At 41.2% G+C, this 24,842-nt stretch overlaps 1 protein-coding gene across 8 annotated transcripts in view; it reads right to left on the bottom strand.

Moving 5' to 3' along the window:
* IL1RAPL2 (interleukin 1 receptor accessory protein like 2) overlaps positions 1 to 24,842 on the bottom strand; it is a 400,648-nt gene that overhangs the window by 163,646 nt on the left and 212,160 nt on the right. For all 8 annotated transcript variants that reach the window (XM_032123852.1, XM_032123851.1, XM_032123853.1 and 5 more), the window contains 2 exons: positions 13,385 to 13,571; positions 6,564 to 6,717 (listed from right to left, as the gene is read on the bottom strand). In XM_032123852.1, coding sequence (XP_031979743.1) covers positions 6,564 to 6,717; positions 13,385 to 13,571 — 341 coding nt within the window. The remainder of the gene's footprint in view (positions 1 to 6,563; positions 6,718 to 13,384; positions 13,572 to 24,842) is intronic.

Consider the following 24,842-nt stretch of genomic DNA (forward strand, 5'->3'; position numbering starts at 1 on the left):
GCTTCTGCTCCCCAGCCACCTGCTTTTTAAACCTGAGTCTTATATGCTGGCCCTGCTTTTATTTACATCTACAAATCATATTCAGAGCTCAGTGACCTTTCAGAGCTAAACTGGATTTTTGGATAAGTAACTACTTAAGCAACGCTGAACTATTTCATAAATTCATTGCAGATTACTAAATTGTTTATGCCAAAACACGACGCCGCTGGGAGGGAATCACAATTACATGTTTTCAGATTTTTAAGCAAACACCAACTCTTGTATTTGACACCATAAAAGAAATCCCTTATAATAGTCTCAATTCCAAAGGACTTGGAAGGACTTCCATGTTTCAGCTCAGTTTAAATAAGCTTTTAATTTATCTTAACACTTTTTGCTGTGGTTGTTCTGGAAACTCTCAGCAGACAAAAATGTTGTCAGTCAACACGTCTTTTGTATGATTTTGGTGACAATACTTTATTTACCATAAACTGATAAGGCCTAGAGAGCACTTATGGATTACTGCAGATACAAATTTGTTCTGATCAGCACCCAGTGAATGCTGCTGATGTGTCACTAGCCTCAACTTCTAATAATATAAAGCAGCATATCCAGTTCACAGAGGATTAAAAATGTGCAGAAAAGCAACCACTACCAAATGGTGGACATACTTTTTGCTCATATCCTCACTGCTTTTGTGGTAGTTTCTCTCTCTACGGCCCTAGAGCTGCTGGAAAGTCCAACTAATTGTTTGCCCTTCTAAATCCAATTCACTCCCTTGGTTTAAAAATAGCAAATCACCATCAACTACTTTTGCTAATAAAGGGGTCCCAAACCCACAAACAAAATCTAGCAACAGCAGCAGGTGTAATTTGAAAAGTGAGCAATGTAATGAGAATTGAAAGAATTTAATTGAAAAACTATGATCAAAGAGTGAATTCAGGCGGAATCATTCAACTCAAGTAGCCATGTGGAATAATTTGTCATTTACGGTGGTCAAAACAGATATTACCGCGTAAATGACTTTTAGGAACAGCCAGGCATTTTAGTAGCCTATTAGCCTGTGAAGAATATGCCAGAGTAGAGGTTGAGGGAAACTTGGAGGACAGAGCTCCTGGACAGAGTGGTCCAGTAATTCCTGCATGTCACTCCAATCCATCACCAGCATTTTATGAAGTTGGTCAGATGGCCACCTTCTGCTGTCATACTGGAAAATAACTCACCAGTACAAGCTCGCAAATCACTTCTTTCCACAGGCAGCAGAAAGAACAAGGCAACCTCTCCCACTAGCACAGCTGTCCCTGAAAAAACACATCCCTGCAAAACAGCCTCATCTGCCAGGGGACACCTGGGCCACGCCGTGAGAGCAGGTCTTGCGCCCTTCTCAGAGGCATCACCTTTTCCCAAACCTCCAACGTATCTCTCCTTGCATCTTCTTCTCGGCCTGTGTCCCTATAGACCACTGTTCCAAAACAGAAAGAGTGCTGAAGGAGCAGATAAACACAGTAGGTGTTTTCCACAATTGCACCTTTTCACCCTCAAAGCTATTGAAACATTGCTGTGCATCAAGACAGAGTGAACTTGTTGGTAGGGCTGGGGAAAACAGGAAGATGCATAAATTGTCTTTCAAAACCAACATTACTTTCTATGTTCGGGGTTTTTTTTCTTTTAATCTGAATAGTATAACTGTTCTTCCATAAACATTGGCATTTACAGTGCTCATTAACATGCTTTTGATTGCTGATATTCCTGAATAGCTGTAATTTTAATAAATTCTAATAAGGTAGATTATCTGTAACTTTATATTACTGCATTCAGTTTTTTCTAAAGGGAACACTCTAATTTATTATCAAATTAAAAACTGAGTTTCTGTGGAGGGCTGTGAGCCCTTGGCACAAGAGCCCTGTGCACTCCTCCCTTGGAGGAGAGAGGCCTGAGGGCAAAAGGACTCTCCCAGAGATAAGCAACCTTCCTCGGATCATGGTGACAAAGTGAACCACCCCCAGCATGCCTTGTTTCTATGTGGTGATAGCCTGTACCCAGTTGGCTAGCTGGTTTCTACTCCACCCCCTGCCTTTCCCATAAAAAGCCCCTGTTTCTGCCTCAGTTAGGGAGTCTTTGTCTCTGGCTTTCCCTCCACAGGGGCTGCTGGACAATAAAAGCTACCTCTGTGGAATTACCAAACGAGGCTCCTGTCTCTCTGTTCCCGAGTTCGCCTTGAGTGATTTCACAAAGCTGAATCACAAGAGCTGGACTCACTTGTAGCAGAGAAGTTGCTACACTTGCTGAAATCCCGTGCTGCCCAGGGAGGCCTGCCACCGCCCCTGGAGGAGTTGTTCTTTGCAGGACGCTCTCTCTAGGAAGGTCGTGGCATACCGGTGCTGACCAGCATCGGACCCCCTGTGATAAGCTTCTGTTTCATTTTTATGCTTTAGAACCCTAGATCACAGTTTCTAATATCACTTGTTTGTCACACCAAAGCTACCAAGAAGCAAAGTGAAGTGGTATCTATATATTTTTTTTATATAGACTGAAGGGTTATGTGTTATTTGCTAAGAGATAACACTGTTGTCATGTTTCTTCAGCAAAAAAGGCTGACAAGACTTGTTTCACATCTGTCTGCATAATATAATGAACCCATGAAGAACTAGTGATGAAAAAGCTGTTTTGTTGACAATCTATTTTTGTTAAATGCACCCAAACACCAAGATTTAGGCACTGCTCATTAGTGCTGTATTGTAGCTCAGGATTTTTTCCCTATAAATACTTTGTGTCAAAATATTTTTCAAATATATTCTAGGCTGAAAGCCTTTCCCTTACCACCCCAAAGAGCTACAGCCTCTGAAGCCTTTTATCATCTGAATAACACTCAACTGTAATGAACCCACCACAGCCAGACAATGACACTGCAAGCCCTGCACCTACATCCAACTGCCCCTTCCTGCAAATGCCATCTGACCTGTTTGCTTTCTGCTCTGCTCACCTACTAATACCACTGAGGTCCCTCTGTCTGTCTTCTCCTGGCCAGGCATCACACACTGATAGCTTTCAGTTTCCATCTATGACTCCTGAGATTTCTTTCTTACTAATTATCTCATAGTTGCTCATATCATGACTTAGTCACAGAAGAAAGGGAGGAGGAGGAACTCCCCTCCTACCTCTAACTGGCCCACTCCCATTTGGGTCTCCAAAGGCCAGAAGGCAAGACAGGATCCAAGGAAAGCACATGCTGTCCTTGCAGCTCCCTGCCACAGTCACAGCCACTAAGACAACTGCATCAACACTTCGGCACAGGAAGTTAAGGCAACACATTCTAATAGCTCTAATGACATCACTGGACTTTTCTGAGTAACTAAATAAGAGCAGGGTCGTGTCCCCAGTTGAAAGCCTCCACTGGAAATAAATCCTTAGGCAACACTAATATAAATACCAGACAGTCATCCTTCATTCAGCCCACAACTGCACTCTTGTCTGCTGTTAACTTGGATCAGGCTGGCTTGTGGGATCACATCTTCAGCAAAACTGCTGCATTTGTCTGGGATATCATTAACTATTCTGATTAGTTTTACCAACAGCAAGTTAAAATGGTGTTTCTGGCTCCTGCACCTTGAAATTTTCCTAAATCTTTTGATGTAACTTCTGTTATGACAGCACTGCACTTATTCTGATTTCAAGTTTCACTGTTTAGATACCCATTCTGCATTTAGCAATGAATAGTAAATATTTCATATTGCTACTTACATAACTACCAGAATCTTCACAAAGGACTAAAAACCTCATGTACCATATTTGATGTGACTTCAAAGAAGATCCTGTCTTACAATTAAGAGATAACTTCATCCACTAACGGGTGTACTTTGTACACCACTACAGTGTACTGTGTACTTCAGCAAGTGCCTGAAAGACTACAGGGAATCTAGGCCAGGTTCCTCTCTCTCCATGGCAGTGCATCTCTCCTTGCTCAAGGGAGATGTGGAGTTGCCCATTTCACTTTCAGAATAGCTCTTCAGTAACAATTTCAGGTTACCATGGTTGCTAGCAGTGCCCAACAGAGTCTTTCTGTTCAAAATCTTTATGTTAGAGGAACTCAGACACTTGCCAATAAATGCCAATTCAGGCATGGTAATGAGTAGCAGTAATAGAAACATCATTACAAAGCTCCCGCAGAAGAAAGCAGCAGGTAAGATCCTTTGCTCCACATCTGTGTTGCAGGCTAGCAGAGACAATCCTACCCCAGCTTTGCTGGTAAGCCTTCAGCAGTATTTGCTAATGGTGATTTTAAAGACCAGCAGGTTCAGCAGTTAGAGATCTGGTTCTCCCTCTAGCTTCTCCTGGTACAATATTTTGATGAGAACTCATTTTCAGACAGATGAAAAACCAGGCCCAGTGCAACACCAATCCCATTACAAGAAAGACCTGGACATACTGGGATGAGTCTGTGAAGGGTCACAACATTTATTCAGCCAAGTCCCTGAGTACGACATGTACCTGCTCCCAGCCTATGATCTAACCTCAGGACCCCCCACCTGGCTTGAAGAGCCACACAACACAAGTAATCCTTCGCTGTTTGTTGTACAAGTTTTCTTTGACTTTTCTCCCACGAAGATCTAAACCTACATACATGTAAAATTCACAAACTGAAACAAAAACAGGAGAAAGAAACTTGCTCAATCAAGCTGTGAGATAATATGCTTATGTGGTTCTATTATATTTGTAGTTCTTACCCACATTTTTAGGTTGTCATCTACATAAACTAACTAGCCTCTTTCAGATATCTAGAGAGATTCAACCAGCAAACACATACCATCAGATATGTCTCCCAAACATTTCCATCTGGAAAAGGTGTTTACAAACATATGTGTTTTTATAAACTAAAAAAAATTTAATGCAACATGAATTTCACACCAAATTAAAAGGGGGAAAATCTTCTGCTTCTCAAGCATTTTGCAAAAAGGAGAACACTTACATATTTCATACTTGCATTTTAATTAATTCAGATAATAAACTTTTTAATAAGAGAAATAATTGTAATAAATACTATATTTTGTTTAGGACTAATTCCTTAAATTGTGAAGTATAACTACACCACAATGTTTAAATAATTAAGAGAACATATGACTTCTAGCAAGGTCATGATGAGAAGGAGAGCACAGAATATCCATTGTGGGGAATTGAATTAAACGCATCTCATTTTCACTTTGTCAAACTTAGTTCACATTCTGGTTGAAGAACAGCATGCTACATAGGGTAGCAACTACGCACAAGGCAGGTATTATATCTTCGCTTGACAGGTTAGGGTCAGGTAGGTCAAATCAATACTTTAGAGATTTGTCTATGGTCAAAGATCTGTCCATGGTCAAAAATGGACAATAAAGGGTCACATGACATAGGGCACACAGGGAAAAGAACACACTGAAAATGAGGAATAATGATAAGAATAAAAAAATGGATTCCACCCAAAATAAAGGAGGGATTTTTTTCAAGAATATATTAGAAACATCATATGGAATAATTCAGTTAGATATAAGAAAGTGGAATTCTACCTGTCATTGCTTTGAGTAGGGCCCCATTTTAATCAGTATGTGGGGAAAATACCTAACCATTTGTTTATATGGTTTTGTGTGAAAGGCTGAAGAAAACCTCAACTGTTTTCAGATACTTGCAAAGTTCCACAGACACAGAAGGCAAAATAATAATTATAGATGTCATACTGTACAGTGGGATGAAAAGGGAGTAGGAATATATCGGTAGACAATACATTTTTTAGCTGTTCATTTTTGGTACCTGGCAAAAATAGACAGAAAAATACTGTTGTCTAGTAGATACTACATTGAGTCAAAACTATAGACTGTATGACCTCCTGACAAGCAGGTTACTTTGTTTTGACAGTCCAATATTGCTAACTTCATTTTTGGAATAGGTTGTGCCATAATCTTCACTAAAGACAAACCTGTGGATACAAATATGCAGCTAGCAAGAATTTCTCTTGCTTCTTTCCAGTCTCGTGAGATATTTTGCTCTCTCACTGAAGATACTAGCAGAGTTCTATAAGCTATGAACACCTGTGACCTTGCAAAGCTTTGTTTATAGTACAGTAGAAAAATATGTTGACAATGGATGTTTTAGGATTTTAGCCAATCACCCCAAGGGGTGGCTGATCCTTTGACCAATTAGACTATGAAGAAAAAAGTCTAGAAAAGAGTTGTAAAATAATTAGAAAAGGAATCTTGCTGCACAATTCCTGCCTGTTGGATCTCTCGTCTCCTCCCTACCACTGCGGGATACCGTGATACAAACCCTAGACTAGAAAAGCTGATCATCATAAATAAAATGAAGGCTTAAAAATATGGAGCATTTCCAGCTTTTGTATTGACCAAAAGGTAGAAGTACTCTTCTGTGGAATTTTAGAAGATCTTGATATCAATTTCCCCAAGTCTGTGACTGCTCAGCTACTGGGATTTGCTTTGGACTTACTTCTATCAAACAGATTCACCGACAGATTTCACCGACATGTGAAAATGATTTTTTCTTATTATTTCATAGCTATATTTTTTGTCCTATTGACATAGAACAAAAATTCTTACCAGTAACCTTCAATTCAACTGTCCTTCGTATAAGCTTGCTTTCAAACTTTAGTTCACAGGTATAATTTCCTCCATCTTCTTCCTGGACCTCTTGAATTAAGAGAGTATTTCCCTTCTGCATTACAGCGCTTCTCCACACTTTTGGCTTACATTCCTGCAGAAAAAAATCCAGTGTCAACATTACCTGGCTTGTACGACATAAGACAGTGTTGCCTGATCAGATTTTCAGTATTATACATAAGTAAACAACCACCTAGATACATTTTGCAATTAAAATTCAAATATAATTTCAGAAAGCACAGAGATCTGAAACTGGAATTAATTTGAAGACTGAAATTAAACATAAATGTTTTTAAGGTCCAGTTATTCCTACTGTATCACATGGGCTGTGTTTAATACATGATGTCCTCAAGCAATGGTTACGTATCTTCTTTTTCTTCATAACAACTGCCAAGACCTCTCCTTTAGGACGGACCATTAAAACACATCTGTATTTGAATGGAGTAAGGGGAACATCTGTTAAAGAGTTAGCCTGAAGGCAAACTTTACACATAGTCCCAGGCCAGAACCATTTACCAGTGGAAGAAAACAGGAAGAACAGCAGTTTGTTAAGAGAATTCAGAAGCCTGGTTTTCTTACAGCCTTGTTTCTCATCACTGGCTTCTCCAGCACCTGATGAGCTTTAACTCAGCCTTTTCCCATCACCAGGCACTTTGTAACATCACCCCCATATGCATCCTCTGATGCAGGACATGGTACTGATAGCCTGCAACTCCCACAGACTTCATCATGCAGTCATTAGCTGTCGTTTGGCAGATTTAGGTTCATTGCTACAAATTGGTCCTACTGGAACAGCATTTGAGTCCTTCTGGGTAGGGTGTGATACAGTGCAAGAAGAGGCTCTCCCTTTCCTAATATACTGGATCCTTGCAGGCAGATCAGTCACCTTCCACGTGAACAGCACTCATGATTGAATAATTCTTGGAATGTTCTGACCTAAAAGCATGGGCCAAACCTATTAATTTTCTCTTCTATCTTTTCTTTTGTTTCGTGAGTTCTTTTACTCAAGAGTTTGAATTAAAATGCAGGAGACCGAGAGTTCATCTTCGGACTTAGTTGTTTATTGTATCTTATCTGTAGTACAGCTTCACAGAGTGTGCCTCCAAGTTAACAAGGTGGAAAATGGCCGTGAGTTCTAACTTCCAAGGCTTTTTAAGGTCCAAATCACCCAACCAAGTAACTTGTTTTTATTTATAATCCCATAACTAACTGTTCATGACCCGCAATGTGGGTTTTTTGGCCCAATACCAGAGCACCCAGATTTGCGAAGAAGAAGGAGAAAAGAAGAAGAACAAATCCACACCCAAAATCCTCCATATTGTTACCTATATCCCCTAAACCTAATTTTCTATACCTCTATATATTCCACCCAGTGATATAGCTTTTAATTACACAGCAACAACCTCAGTGTTACCACATAATTTAGGAAGCCTTTCCCAAGGTTTCAGGTCAAATGCAGTGTGCTTCTGAGGACCACTGTCTGTCAGCACTGAAAGGCTGAAAATCTCAGAACTCAGGGTTCCAACAAAACCTAATCATTGTCTTTTGAAAATGGCACCTTAAGATTATGTATTTATTTTCTCTAAATACCTTTAACATCAAGCCTGTTCTGCCTGCAAAAAAATTATGCTTTTCTGAGTTCTCTAAAGCACTCAGTAGTTCCAGCAGTTCTGGAAGGTCTGGGTAATTCTGTACCCAGGAAACACAAAGCAACACAGGGCCTGAGTACCTTCAATGCCCCTCTACTCCCTCTCTCAAGGTGGAAGCTTGGAACGAGCTCTCAGACTGCAGCAGTCTCACATCAGTTACATCAGGCTCAGCAACTTCAGAGACTGGTGACATGCCCACACCTATGCCCCATTTTCTGCTTGTCTGCAACAGCAATGTCAGAAACACAGAAAACAAAATAGAACAAAGCTTTCTCTTAAGAAAACAATCAAACAAGAAAATATGTCAACATGCAAATATATTGTACCACAGTAGGAGATCAGCATGACACAAACATAAATTTTTCATGGGACTTCATACACATTCCAACTCCATGTTGATTCAACAACAGAGAAATAGAAAGACAGGACTGAGAGTTTCTGGCCTTGCACTTGAAAAGGGAGCACTGAAGAATTATCCCAGTCCCTAGGAGACCAAATTCAGTTACAATATGGTCAGATTTCAGATTTGGAAGTTGTGCAACACTACTGCAGGTAACAGAGTGATCAGCTTATCTCTCGGTTTCCAAAGTATAGCTGTAAGGGAAGCATAATCTTGTCTTGCATGTGAACTTTAGTTAACACTGGTAATAGAGAATGATCAGAATCCAGATCCCGTCTACTGTGCTGAGACTCAGTCAGGACACAAATCTGAGCCAGGAAATGCCATTAAATCCTTTCTAATTTGAGCTCAATACTTTAGTTCTATTGAAAAGTACATCAACCACCTACTTGGAGTAACTAAATCTGAACACTGGGCAAAGAATACAATTCAGTCCTATTCAATCCTAATTTAGAAGGAATACAATTCCCAGAACACAGAAAGTAAGCACATTTCAGATATGCACTCTTTATTGCAGCACTGAAATATCCTATCATGTGTTGCCAGTTTTATATTCTCTATTTTTAAAAGTATGGGAGCAAAGAGATGGAAGATACTTATATGTGTTATATTTTTATATATAAGTTTGTAATAAGAAGGATGACACCTTTACTACTACAAAGATTAATGATTTAGCAAAAACAATGTTTGTGCTACTGTGGTTTTACTTAGAGGAATTGTTCTAGTGGAATTGTACCCCTAATTCCCTAATTATTTCTTTTTTTATCTTCTTGAAACACTTCATATTAAAGATTATTTATAAGCCTTTCTTTCCCAAATTTCAGCTAATTATTTTTTATTCTGCCAACTATGCAGGCTTTACAAAAGTATGTTGAAAATGCTTGTTTATATATTTAATACACAAAACTAAAAGTGAAAAAGGGGAGAAGCTGGAAAATGGTCGAGAAACAAAATTCTTACTAGTTTTCATATTGTGAAAACAATCTAGATTTTACTGTCAGAGGTCTGCTAATTTCCCTAAAAGGTTAAGTGCTCAGTTGTATGACTCATTTCATGGAATCACAGAATAGTTTGAGTTGGAAGGGACCTTACAGATCATCTCATTCCACCCCCACTGCATAAGCAGGGATGCCTTCCAGTAAATGAGGTTGCTCCAAGCCCCATCCAACTTGGTGTTGAACCCTTCCAGGGATGCGGAGTCCACAGCTTCTCTGGGCAACCTGTGCCTGTGCCTCACCACTCTCATGAGAAAAAACTTAGTATCTAATCTAAACCTACCCTCCTTCAGTCCAAGTCCATTCCCATCCGTCCTTTCACTACATGCCCTTATGAAAAGTCCCTCTCCAGTCATCTTCTAAGCCCCCTTCAGGTACTGAAAGGTGCTCTAAGTTCTCCCCAAAGGCTTTAACCAATTAATTGTTCTTTTCTGCTTTTGCAATATGTTTACCTGCTAGAAGAATCTGCAAGTTTCTTTTTCTAGACTATTTACTTTCCTTAGATATCTGAAGTGTTTTGGGGTTTTTTTCCCCCAGTAAATTAAGGTGTGCACTATTATGCTTCTTTTTCAGTTCCTTGAAATCTAAGTGGCAGTACCTCAAAAGTCCATTTTTCTGAGTAGATAACTACCTGTCCTTCACCTGACATTTTGATTGTTCTCTTAGCCCTCCTTTGAACGCAGCAGTAGAAAAGACATGATGGAAATGGATTAAGACTCCACACTCAAGATGTAATATACCTTTTCCCTCTGCCAGCTGATTTTTCATGAAACTCCTCTTACTCTTAAATCCCATTCATTCAATCATGCCTTGACACACACATTTACTTCAAAAAAACCTCACATTTCTTGTCAAAACAGTTCTAACAGGCATAACTGAGCTGAGAGTATATCAATGGCATTAACAGGGGAAATCTTTAAGAATTAATATTTCATGCAGTGTAATTCTAGCCAGAAGTGAAGTTCATACTACTGTTAAATCCTTACAGCAAATGTTTTATTACGTACCGGGTGTGCATGTGGAATTCTATTCAGGCACAATTAAGAGCATGTTTAAATTACAGTTAACTCCCAGTAAATTGATGCAATTACTGGCTCAGATTCATTAATCCCTCAACATAGAGAAGCCTTTCGGAAGGCAGAGCAGGTTCTCCACACAGTGGACTGGCATCATCATTGTCCTGTCTAATGGTATTTCATAGGTCACAAGTCCAAACTCCCAGACTACCAGTGAACTGTCAGGTTCTCGTGAACACAACGATTTCTCTTCACAGCAGAAAGGATAAAGAAGGAAATCTCAAGGACTTCCTCATATTTATTTATCTGTCTACTGCTCTATTTTCAACAACTTATGCTCCCCGTCTGGGCAAAAATCTGTAAATATTCCAGCATAATGGAATGGAATACACTCTGCAGTGCCTCTGGAGCAGATTTACTCAAGCAGGTGGCTTCATGTACACATCAAGATTAAAATCCAAGGTAGACAGGAAAACCTCGAGGATCCAGTGCTATGACCAGAAATGGATGCCTTCTTTGGAAAGTGAGGGTCAGATCCTAAGGCAGAATAACACTTTACACTATTCTTCAGGAGAAGGGACCTGCTTTTTCTTGCTCACATTGCCTCTCCCAGCATGATCTTAAGTTCCACACTGCAGTTTGTAGGGGTTACCCAAGTGTTCATCAAATTAATTTGAAATCCATATAATTATATATTTTCTAGAAACTGGACTTCTGGTCCTTTGAATATGCAGACTTTTATTAACAGTAACATAACAGTCTCTAGAATATCCAAAACCCTGTTCAGGAATAAGATTCAAGGGATAACCTGACATACATACCTTCTGCACAATATTAATATTGCAACTGCACACTGCTGAGCTTCCTGATGCAGGTCTAGGTAACAAAGATGTTTCTTTAAGAGCCAAACTGATAACTTGTTATTGTTAATTATAGATAAGAAGGTGTATGTAGTAGGTTATCTCACTCATGTCTCTTTTCACTATCAAGCCAGACTAAAAGTTGTCGACTTCGACTGTCCCACTGTTCTCATCCAATGACATCAATTCTGCTCAGTTTCACCTCAGTAATGATTTGTCAGTCAGCTGTCACACTCCAGCCTGGTGTCACACAACCTGTGTGTGACACCCAGACAACACAGGTGGGATTATGGAACCGACCCTTCTGCTCCCTGTCTTGGTCAGTACAAAGTATTGCTGGTGTGGGGCTGCACATGCATCTTCTTTAGACTCATTTCTGCTCCATGATAGCTGAAGATCATTTCTGCCAGACTATTTTTCAGTGTGTTTTTGCAAATAATGGAGATCTTCAGTGATCTGGTGTTCAGTAATACCAAGGCAGAGAGGGCAAGAAGCAGCTTCTCTCCAGTATCCTCTTTGCTCTGAGATTTCAGACTTTCTGTGCAGAGCCAGGAACTGGAATCAACGATCCCTGTGAGCCCCTTCCAACATGTTCTATGATTAACTAAACACATATATTTGACATATGAACAGCATTGAAGACATCAACCCATATGCTGAGAGAAAGAGCTTCAACTGCTGAAAGAAAAACTTTGTTCACACTAACAGCGGCTTATGGCACACATTTTGTTACTATAAGATATAACGTGAGATTTCTGTAAAAAAACCAGAAATAAATGACAACTTTTATAATTGCTCTTTTCTGCTGCTAAGGAGGAAAAAAAATCTGCTGGTCTGCCCATAGTACTTATTTCATACAAAATAATTGTCTTTAAAGAATGTTATTAAGGTTGGCAAATCAAGCACTCCAAATTTAGGATTTAACTAGTTTGTGTGTTTCTGTCTTTATTACCTGAACCAAGATTATCCTAAACTCCTACAATCCAAACTCTGTTTTCTGCAGCCCTCACTGAACTGTTCCTCTTGCCCAACTATTTCTGGTTCCTTCTGACTCTCAGCTCTTTATTCTTCTCTACTGTTTCTTGCATCAACTGATACCTGAGGGCTTTTCAAATATCAGACTTTGATCCAAGTCCAGACAACAGGCAAAATTTGCCAGACCTTGCTGTGGTCTCATTACCTGATGTCTGCCAGCCAATCCATATTTTACTCATTCTCCTGCTTTCTTGGAGAGCTACAGAAACACATCACCAATACATCTGCTGATGAAAGTGGTGTGTGATACTTGACAGGCACAGTCACATGAGTTACCCGGCAAGTAGTAAAAGTATCTAACTGACTTCAGTTAAAATTAACTGACTTCACTACAGTTACTCAATGAACCTCAGCAGACTTTTCTGCACACTCCAGCAGACTTTGGTAAAAATTTACAAGTCTTGGTGAAATTACCCGACAGACTCCATAAAATTAATTGGGCGGCACAACTGAAGCTGGCAGTGCTGATACGCCTTTGGCTCCCTTGCAGGTGCCTCCCTTTGTTTCTACTCCAGTATCAGGCAAGGAAACACCACACCCAGGTACAAACTGTTACAGAGGCACGGTGGTTTGGGAATGTGGTACTGCTGATAGAGAAGCCCTGTGAGCTCTCTCACAGAACATCCTCATTGATACTGATTTCTGCTGGACGACGACTATGCTGGGTAATTTTACCACTGGGAGAACACTCTCCAGGCCAGTCACAAACCACTGATGCCTCAGAGAAAGCCAGCTCTAAGCCTCAGACTGAAAAGTGAAAGTTTTGTACAGTTTCAGCACAATAGCAGTAAGACTGCAATAGTTACCTTGTACCACACCACATCTGGCTCTTGACTCGCTGTTTTGTAATCCTCAATATCAGGACAGGAGATCGTCTTTCTCTTAGTGACTTCTGATTTTTCCAGATATCTGATCTTGCTGTTGTAGCAAAGCCCAGATTCATTCTCAGCTACCGTCAAGGACATGGACACCTTCATGCAATACGTTGAGTTTCTGCAGGGATAGAAAGATGGTTTCATTTATCCTGCCTTCTTTTCATCATGTTTGTTTTGGCACAGTAAGTTTCTTTGTTAAGCTCCCATTTTCACAAACACTTGAGTGACACATTCAAATAGTGACAGCCATGCTGTGCATTTCCAGCACAGAGGAATTACTAGGAAACATAAAGGCTAACTTCTGATTGACTCTGAAGACTATGAAGAACTTTGTAGAAATATTGTTGACAAGTGATCTAACCCAGCACAGCAGATCTTTCAAGCTTGCAAGTCTATGAACACAGGAATCTGTTGGCACCTCAAATGTTGGTCAGGATATATTGTCCCATTTCCTCTGTATGCCCCCTACACTTCTCCTCATCCTTGTTCTCTCCCACCTTCAGGAGATTTCACTCCAGTGTGCAGTGCTATATGTTTGAGAAGAAGGGTTATGAGCTGGATGTTAAAGCACATCGTGCAGGAAGGACTTCTCCCTAGAAGGAACCACTGTACAAAATTCTACAGCACATGATGCTGTGGGTCGACCTGGACCAGCGCCAGCCTCCCACCAACTTCTCCCTTCACTCCCCTCAATGGGATGGGGAGGAGAAAATAAAATGAAAAAGCTCATGGGTCAAGAAAAAGACAAGGAGACCACTCACCCATTACTGTCACAGGCAAAACAGACTTCACTTGGAAAAGAAATATTTTAATTAATTGCAAATTATAATAGGTTTGATGGTGAGAAAGATGAAAAAGCTAAAACACCTTCCACTCACATCTTCTTTTTCCTCCTCTACCTCTCTCTCCCCAAGTGGTGCAGGGGTGGGGCTGGGGGGTGGTGGTCTGTCCATAACATCTCCCTGCCACCTCTTTCTCCTCACGTTTTCCCCTGCTCCAGCATGGACTGTCCATGGCCACAACTCCTGTCACAAAAACCAGCTCTCCAGGATCCGTCTCTGGCCACAGTGCAGTGACTGCTGGGGCCTGGAGTACCAAAGAACCCAAATAATCCTGACAGCTATTCTTAATATAAGGGCAGAATAAACACAACCAGCTCTGTTCCCATTCCACATGATCATGAGAACAGGATTAAATTAGACTTCTTCAGCCTTGAAGCTTTAACAGGGCTATCAAATACATACCCTAACATACTGTGGGGCATTTGCACTCTGGGCAGGCAGCTGCAGCCCAGGCTGCCAGCTCTGCCCCTCACCCTGTGCCATGTAGAAAAACCCACAGTACAACAGGGCTCTTCCTCCCATTGTGCGTCATTCTGTCATTTTAATTGATTGTGCCACAACCAAAAAAGCCAGGAGCAAACCAGTCATGCTAGGTGGTTGCTCCCATTGAAGGGAGCTATGGAGACCTCTTGTGGGAGGTATCTTGGCTTTGCCACTGCCACTCCTCTATCACAGCTCTGCTGCAAACTAATTTAGCTAAGACCAGAGGGTGCCCTGTGCACCTGGAAAGTGATCCATCAGTCACACCCTGACACTAAAGATGCTGGCTGCTCACTCCCACCAACTAGACCCAGGACAGTGCTTTTTACTAAAATAAAGTCCAACATGCTCCATGACAAATCTTCTCTTACATTTCCTTCTGTCAAGTGAGCCTGTAGTTGGGAAGAAAATAAAAAGGTCTACAGGGACACTTCACCAGAGCCCAAAGCTTCATGCTGAATAAGTGCTGGCAAAACACTGCAAATGGGTTCTTGTCAAAGGTGTGGCATGAGCAGGTATTGGCAGACAGAGCCATTTGCAAGGCAAATCAGGAGGCAGTCTTCAGAAACATCCAATTTTCAGCATCATTAGTGTTATGCATTCAGCAAAACCACAGACTTCGTCTTTCCTACTCACTTCTCCTCAAAATGCCACCTGTACATGTGTGTAATAAAATTGGTGGATATTTTGTCCATTCCCTCACCTCTGATTGAAAAGGCTCACTTTACACAGTGACATGATGTATTTTGGTTGAGAGTCTATAATACAGTTTCATTCTCACAAACTGCACGAAACATATTATTTAACCTGAAAGAAAATTTCTCTGGACTAAAAACAATCCATCATTTGGGGCGGGCTCATATAATTTAGGGAAAATAAGTCAACTTTCTCCTAAATTAGCTTTTGAAAAGGGTTACCCTTCTTGTAGGAAGAAAACAAAACATATTTGAGAGTTTCAATGCTTCCTAATACAGCACTGAAAATCAAAAATATGGATACAACCACTCAGTATAATCAATAGTAATGAATCAGTAATGATTATTTAGCTTTTCTGCATGACTACAAGTATTATTGAGTGCAAGTAAGGTCACATGCACTCAGTAATAATGATCCAGGCTAACAAAAAATAATTACTTTGAATAGTTGTCCATTACTTGGTGTTATTTAATAGTGCTGTATTTTCTCCTAACAATCTTGCATTATTTAGATTGTATTTTGAACAGCGCTGGAGGCTACTTCTATTTAAAACGCTTCCTGGAACCACAACCTAAAAATGTAGTATTCTTTTCATTAGTTACAATTAGAATTGAGTAGAATTGAGGAAACTAAGTGCCTGGTGAGTACTATCACTTTTGTTCACACTCCATGACCGAGACAATAAATCTATTCAGGCTCATGATGAAGAGAGCCCTCACTAAGCCAAAAGCAATAGACTTGAAAGCTTCATGTATGCTTCTTCACCAGCCGCTTGTGTTACTGCTACTGCTGGTAATCCAGAAAAGGGCAATTTCTGCAGGAATGTCAGTGACTGAAGAGTCTTCCCTTAATCTAGTCAGCTCTGAAAAACAGTGATAATTCAATCCCGTGCAAAAGGAATCAGTAGTTTGATCAGCCTCACTGTTTTTCTCAGTTTTGAGGAAGAAGTCTGGGAGCTGAAGTCTGCTGACGTCATGAGCCATTCCTCCCTGTGCTGGGCAAGCTGTTCCCCAGGGCTGGGGGGTTAGATTTAATCTCTCAGTTCTCTGAGCAGCTGATGCATCTGTGCTGATTTTTTCTTGCTGTCTTCCTTGCCTTGTGGGGTCTGGAGGCATAAAGGGGCCCTCTAAAGGTGACAGCTTGAGGGAGAACTCAGGAGGGGGATCACAAAGAGTATTGGTACAGCATTGTTTTTACCACCCGGCAAACAGACAGGAACAGGGTGGTCCTGGCCACACAGGGCACTGATGGGAGCTCACCTACAGAGTTCTCTCAGGAAGCCCATAAAGCTTCTGTGCTGGGAAGGTATCCAGTTCTTTTTTTCCAGTTGTTTTCAGGACCCCTGTGTCCACAAGTGCTCTCCTTCATGAGCTGCATTTAAGTTGTTTATGGTAAGGGTATTTTTCATCTTTTTTTTTTTTTTTTTTTTTTTTTGGTAGAGGTATATAGATAAACTAGCACAAACCCCACATTTTTGCTTTTCTTCTTTCAGAAGCTAAACAGATGGCCTATGAATTATAAAAAGGAGGATCCACTTTTGTTTTCAGTACATGGTCATGGAGCTTGGTGGGGGAGGTCAGTGCTCCCAGCAGTCTCTGGCTGGCAGGAAAGGTTACACGGCCATTTTTAATGAGGAAAGCCAGACACAAGAAGAACGATAAATAACATCAACAAAGCTACAGGTAACCTGGGCTTTGCTGTCAGAAACAGTGGCCAAAAGGAATGAAAAACAAGCAACTTCCAGGTGGATGAGGAAGATACTAGACAGCTTCCAGTGGTGATCTTAATATTGTGAGGCCAGGTAAGAAAAGTTGTAACTAAGTAGAGAATGCTGGAACCCACATGAACATGTCAGGCGACATTTTCCACATACATGTAAAGGAAATAAACCCATGGGTCTCAAAGTGGATCTTTCGATAATTTGTCTTTTCTAAAACATTTCCAAACCATTCATTTTCCACAGGAGTTGATTTCTAATGGATTCCAATTCTGTAAGAAGTAGCAGTGGTCATATGGGGAACAGGAAGAGGGAAGAAAAGAAAGAACCACTCCACAGTGCAAAGAAGAAAAATTGTCTTATATTTTCCTACTGAAACTAAGATCTGTAATTCTCTATTTCAAGGGAATAGTTACACACTGGGCCTACTCTCTCAATTGGAAGAAGGGCTTAGCTTTGCCAGAGTTCACAAAGCAATTTCCTTTGTTCTGGTGGCAAGGCATCTGTAATCCCCAGGCCACCTGGAGCTGGCTCTGAACCACAAACTGAAGCCAGCTTCGAACGCAGTAGAAAACTAGAGGGAGAACCAAGGGAGTTTAACAGGTCTCAAAACAAAAGCAAGCAAAACTGTGTTTGGCTGGACTTCGAAGCAAGGACAAGAGGGAAAAAGGGAGGATATAAAGAAATGGATATGGACATTTGAAATTGGAGTCTCAGTCCCTAAATTATTTTTCATCTTGTTTTGGATTCAAGACAATTAATCAGCCCTAAGGCTGAATTCAAATTTGAGTAAATATTCACAACTTTGAAAAAAACCCCCTTTTTTTTTTGCATTCGTGTTTCTGCTAATTGAGGGTGGTTTGCTAAAAGAGTCAAGTAAAACAATTTTGTCTCTAATATGCTCAGAATCTCCCCCAGCCACCCCCATTTACTGATTTTCTTATAAAGAGGAAGGAGGCAGAAATGTGGTTGAATATTTTATATCTACTAGATTGAAAAACCCCACCTAATTTTGAATTGCATATTTATACAAGAGGATTCACACTAGGCTTTTTCCCCTTACAGATTCATTTTTCATTGTACTGGGTTTTTTATTACATTCTAAGACTTCGGCGGTAGATCCAAATGCTGGGAAGTGTATTTATCAAAGCAGTACTCAGTGAACAGCACACCTCAGGCTTAGATCTCTCTCTCCATGTCCCTGAACACTCTGGCTGTTTTAATGACATTTTTATTGGCTCACTGACTGCAGGATTAGATAGATCAACCTGTACATTCATCTTTGCTCATTCTGAGTTAGAGCAACAACAGCAATGTCTTGGTTTTAAAGAGAGATGTCTGCCAAGGAAGGCAGGAACCTCCCTTGGAATGGAAAAATATGACCCCATTTCCTCCAAATTATTATAACTCTGAAATTACGGGGCTTTCAGGCAAAGATATGAGAAGAGGAATAACAGTTCTTTGCATATATATATATATATATATATGTATAACAAGGCAAACAAACAACAGCACCGGCAGCAACAACAAACAGAGCCAGAACCCAGCGCCAGCTTCCTTTACAAACCCCCAGGGGCAGGCGGGCCCGGGGCCTCTCCGGATGGTGAAATGGGCTGCAGCAGGAACCTCGGAGCAGCGGCTGGGACGGCAGAGGGGGGCACACCCCAGGGTGGCAAACAAAATGTAGCAGAAACTTCACAGCCGTAACAGCAGCCGCGGGGTGTTCTGGTGGGCAAGGGATGCTGAGTTAAAGTGTAGCAAAAAAGCCCAAGGCAGCGGCAGAAAACACCAGGGCTGGACAGTGGCAGACGGGTTTCTGCAAGCAGCTGCTGCACACAGGTGGGAAGATGCAACCTCCAGGAAAGGGGAGGGGTTCGGGGTCCCAGGTTTTTCCCCTGAGTCACTAGAGTAGATGGTGAGGGTCCTTCCAGTGCAATCAGGTGTTAATAAGGTCCCAGTTCAATGGCCACTCTTATGAGCAAAGGGTCACCCACAGTAAGGAAGAAGCAGTACAGGGGCTGGACTTCGCAGTGGCAGACAATTCTCTGTGCGGTAGCAGCAACTTGACCATTCCCCTCTGATCCAAGAGCGAGAGAGCAAGAGGAGCTGAGCCCAGCCCCTCATCCTCCGGCCAAAATCTCGTGGTATCTCTGCCCTTCCCAAGAGAAAAGCCCCCAGCTAAGACAGTAACCAGCTGCACCCTTCCCCCCACCTTGGCCACTTCTTTTGTCTCTCTTGCATACCAGTCGTTGTGGTAGCCTGTTAACCCACTGCTTTCGTGATGCCGTGTTCCCCTTCCTGCTCCCCCCTGCCCTTAGCCTTGGCCACTCCCTCAGGCTCTCCCTATTGGTTCCTGTACCCCATCCCAGCCCAGGGACCGCCCCTGGGCCCCTGACAAAACCCCCCACGCGCCCAGACCATGAGGTCTCTCTGCCTCTGAGGGCTGCCAGTTCAAGATGTGATTAAAGTCATCTCTTACCCTCGTGGGAGACCCTTCTCACCTCCTCTGTCATCCCTGGTTGTAACGCTGATAGCTGACCAGAGCAAGATGGCGGGGCCATTGGAAATGGACTGCGGGATGCGACAGGTCGCATTGCCCTAGGTAACCCTCGCTGAGCTCTCAGGGAGCTACAGCCTGCTAAGCAAAATCTAGCTGTTACAACAGGTCGTTATCATCTCTTAGGCAAAAAATGGGACAAAATTCCCTGACAGAAAGAAGGAAAAAAAGAGAAAAATCCTAACCTCCAACAAACAGTAACTACACCACCAAACATCTTTGTCCATCTGAAGCATTAATGCACAACCAGATCCACTACTGGCTGCTCTATAAATGTGCTGTTTTATCAGCTTTTAGACGTAATTGAGCATTTGATTGTTTTCCTCTCACTTCATGAGAGTTTTATAAATTTATTTCTGTGCAAATTTTACAGTTCACACAATGGTTACCAAGGTCATGGTTTGATGATCTACTTAAAGAAAAATGAGTTGTTTATCATCGTTGGTTTTTTCATATCACACAAATGTAACATCTTAAAAACAAACAGGTTATTACTAATACTGTCCCTGCCCAGCTCTGTGGGGTCTCGCGTGTCCCCCCAGACACACGGGTGGGCTCAGTATTATAGTCAGTAGCAAAGAGTCGAGAAGGGCATTTGTGTGCACTCCAGCAGGAGCATTTATTGCTTCTACACTGTCAAAGGTTGCAGAGGCAATTACAAACATGATCCTAAATCTCACAGTTTTATCTGGGAGTGGGGAAAAGCCAGGACTAGGGAATGGGGACCAATGGGGAAGCTCTGGGGGAGTGACGAGGGGTAGAGGCCAACAGCCAACCGGGGAATCCAAACTGGGACAGATTAACCTAACAGAACAAGCATCCTGGGAGAAGCCCTTCCGGCCACCCTAACATGAAGTGGTTCTTGTGGTACTAGGGACTTGTCTTACTGAAAACTCTCTCTCCCTTGTAATGTATGTTCACCGGCCACCATATATTACTTACTCTTCCAAGATCTCACTCAAGTGTTAACTTATTTCTCAGTGACTCCCACTAACTCCTACATGTTTGGAGTCATTGTCTGGAAAAGATCAATTTCCTGCCTATGGTGCAAATGACAGCCAGAGGTTATAAATCAGAGACCCTTGAAATTTTTTTGATTTTTAGTTCTTATTAATTTGTCAAGTAAGAGAGCAATACCCAAAGAGGAACAGGCTGACAGTGCTGTAGTTGCCCCCTGAACCAAAGGCCAAGAGGTGCAGTGATTCTGTGGGTTGTGTGTGGTACCTGGCCTTGGTTCTGCTCCAAACACTCCTGTCCTGTATTTTGCTTTCTTGTTGCTGTTACAACTGTTATTCTAATACCAACTCCTATGCCTGAAAAGGAGAAATCGTAATTGCATGTTACCTTTCCTTTAGCATCTGACAGATTTTCAAGATCCCCCTAGGAAAAGAAAATAACACCATGGAAGTATGATCTCAGAAATTAAGTGCTAAACCAGCACAATGTTACAAATCCAGTGTTCTTACATTACCTCCTCCAACAGAGGAAGAGGTGGTGAATCCAGACAGAGGTACTGTTTAAGGCCCCATTCCCTTCAAGCAGAAAAAGTATCTGTGTGGAATTAACCCATCACTCATCAAGAATTTTTATTCTTTATGCACTTTTTTCCTCCTGAGATCCAATCTCTACATAAGACTCACTAGAAACAAGACAATTTGAGCTTGACTAAAACATACTGGATGTCTCAGAGGGCCATGTTTTACAATGAAGAAAGGCTATACCCTTTCTATTCAAAAGAAAAATCTTCTGAGCAAAGTCACTGAAAGGTAGCTTTAAAAGGCTCATATTAATTACAGCTTGAAAAATAGACAAGCAGGAATGTCTCCTCAAATCACCTGTCTACAATCTAGTTCTCACCAGAGGCACTTAAAAGCAAGACCTGTACTCCTCACTGTGAGTTTAGCCATGTTTAGAGAATTTTTGTACTTCTTGATCCTGGGATGAAGAAGAAAAGATGTTTGGATATGGCAGTTGGGTAGAACATCTCACAGTTGGGTCTCTCTCACCAAAGCTTAGCTCCAAGTTTAAATTTAATTTGGACATCATCTTAAAAGGGAAATGTGACATAAAAATGTCAGGATGTGCATCTTATGAAAGAAGAATAATAAGTGACAGCCAGCTGATTCATACATGGTTAGGGTCAGGAGGAGCTATTTCCTTTCTGGTTGCCTTCATACACACATGCACACGTGCCAATGACCTCTGCATTGTGATAGATGCAACTGAAAAGCAAATCACCAGTCAGTCGTTACAACAGGGACTACCCAGACACAAGAGAAAATCTCCCAACGTTTAAGTTGAATCACATAGGCCTACAGTGTTCCTTGGGTTTGGGTTTTTTTTTTAAACTTTTCACTGATGTTAGTCATTAAATGTTAGAAGTGAATATATGAAAACACAATACAGAACACAGAAGAAATGCAGAAGCCAAAAGAACACTAAGTTACTGCAGCATATCACACCTAAGGTCATGAACTATGTGGTCTCTGTCAGCTTCAGACACCCTGTTCCAGCAGAAGAAAACCTGTAATTGGCTGGGTTTCCTCTGAGGGAAAATTCCTTCCTTGTCCTTAAAAATGAGAAGGCAGCAAGTTGCTTTAAAGTTAGCTACTACAAGTGACTAAGCCCTTTTCATTTATTTCCTAATACTTTTCTATTAGAACTCGGATATTAATGTTAAATCACATAGTCTTACTGAAAAGCCCCATTACAAACAACATGCTCTCAGGTCAGTATTAAGAAATTCCCTTCCAATAATTTTGCATTTGTGAGAGCACTGTTTCTGTTTCTGAGAGCACTGAACACTTTCTCCTTTATTTCTTCCAAAACACACACCATGTGGACTAGTGTATCTACTCCTCTATGCTTTTTTTTATTAGACACCTAGCACAGAAAACAAAAATTGCATTCAAGACACCCATCAGACTTGTCTGTGTTGCTAAATCTCAGTGATTTTGTTGCCTGTGGGAATAAAACCTGTGGAGCACATCCTTAGTTTGGCACATAAGTCCTATTTTGCAGATGCAATGTTGAAAGGCAGGTCCTGCTCTGCTTGTACACAGGCAATTGAGCAGGAAAACCAGTGGATCAGTTATTGTCTCACAGGGTATACAAGGAATGAAAGAATCATGAAGTGAATGTCCTTGCAATGTGAACTGTTTGAGTCCTGCAGCCAAGTCCTCCTGGCTGTGCCTTCCCTTCAGTGGTGGCCAGAAAAGAAGAAATTGTCCTCCTTCACTTACCAAATATCAGTTTAACCTCCTACGGGTCTGTCATCTTGTACTTTGGGCATGATGGATTTCCTCAGGAAACCTTCCCTTTGTCTGTCCACTCACAGGACACAGACAACATTTTCTACTGACGTGTTGTAGTTAGAGATGGCTCGATGGGGATTCCAACAGGAATGATACCTGGGTAAGCATATTCTCACTGTTATTTGGAGAACAGAAGGGAAATGAAAACTCCCTGACATGTTGGAGAGGAGATGGCTGAGGAGGGCTGAAACATTTCAGCAGGCAAAGGCAAAGTCTGACGGTATGAGGACGTAGTCCCTCCACTCTGCTTCCTTTCTCTCCTCTAGGCAAGGTTTGAAGCCCACCAGGGAAGGCACTTCAGGAGCAACCAGTCACAGTGAGCTGAAACATTACCGAGGCACTGCAGCACACGGAGCTTTGTTATGACAACCTGTAGAGGCTACAAAGTAAGGTCAGTGATTTTAAAAGTAGCTAAATCTGGGATTTCACTCTTAGGAAAACTGAAGGATACACAATATTCTCATTCTTGTCCATGCTACTGCAACAGGGAAGGCACTGGATGCTCTCCAACCACAAACATGGATATTTCTGCTTGAAGCCTTGACTGTTTGTGCAGCTTCTCATCAACTGTAAACATTATTTTTCAGAGTAATAGAGGATGAATAATTTCTCTTTTAAAGCTTTAGAGGAGGAGGGTGAGTGAGAAAAAATATACATATCACCAGGGAAGAGAAACAAATCTTTGTTTTTCTGCAAAGAATAGACTGAACTGATTTCTCTCAATAAAGACAATCTTATCAAAATGATTTGCAGGAGCACCATCAGTTTCTACACAATTTTAGATACAAATGTAGAAGCATTCTGATTCCACTTTCCCCTGCATTTTGATAATGCCAAAACATTATATCTCAGTGATAAAACCTCAAGAAAAATTATTTTATCATGAATCATACTGACTTTATAATGTATCTGCTCTAGCACTGAATTCAAGTATTGAATACTATATCTCACAGGGATTTTGTTTATACAGAATCAGTCAATTTTATTGTGGGAAATGTCACACACTTCTAATGTGTGGCATTTAATGTTAGTATCATACAGAGCCTGGAAAGCCTGTGCCATGCTGAATCCACTTGCTCCAAATGTGAGATGTTGCTGCTTCTACAGTCATGCCTGGGACTGTACAGGAAAGCTGATCACATACCAGTGTGCAAGTCTGAGAGGTAACTGAGATAGGTAATCCATCAGCTAGTTAGATGTGCTCATCTTGGATATCCAATAATTAAAGACACTAGTCCACAAGAAAGTATCATCTTTAGATCTTTCCAGAGTAAGTCTATTGTGGATACAATATTGCTGCTAGCAAGAATTTTCTTGCTTCTTTCTAAGCCCATGGGATATTTTTCTCTCTCACGAAGAGATTAGCAGAAGTTCTATAAACTATGAACACCTGTGACCTTGCAAAGCTTTGTTTATGGTACAGTAGAAAAATATTTTGACAATGGATGTTTTAGGATTTTAGCCAATCACCCCAAGGTGTGGCAGATCCTTTGTCCAATTAGACTATGAAGAAAAAGTCTATAAAAGAGCTGTAAAATAATTAAATAAATCAATCTTGCTGCACAATTCCTGCATGTTGGATCTTCTCTCCTACGGCTGCGGGATACAGTAATAGTCTATGGGGAAATAAAGCACTTGCCAGTAATGGATATGTAAGATGGTATTCTATGGCTAACTGGAATTACAACACTGCATCCACTGGGGTTTGAGATACAAAATCACCTTTGTCACGAGCAGTTGAATGCTGAGCAAAGCCAAAGCACGTGAAACATTCTGTATTGCT

This window comes from Corvus moneduloides, chromosome 14 (assembly GCF_009650955.1).
Source record: "Corvus moneduloides isolate bCorMon1 chromosome 14, bCorMon1.pri, whole genome shotgun sequence".
In the NCBI taxonomy this organism is placed as follows: Eukaryota; Metazoa; Chordata; class Aves; order Passeriformes; family Corvidae; genus Corvus; species Corvus moneduloides.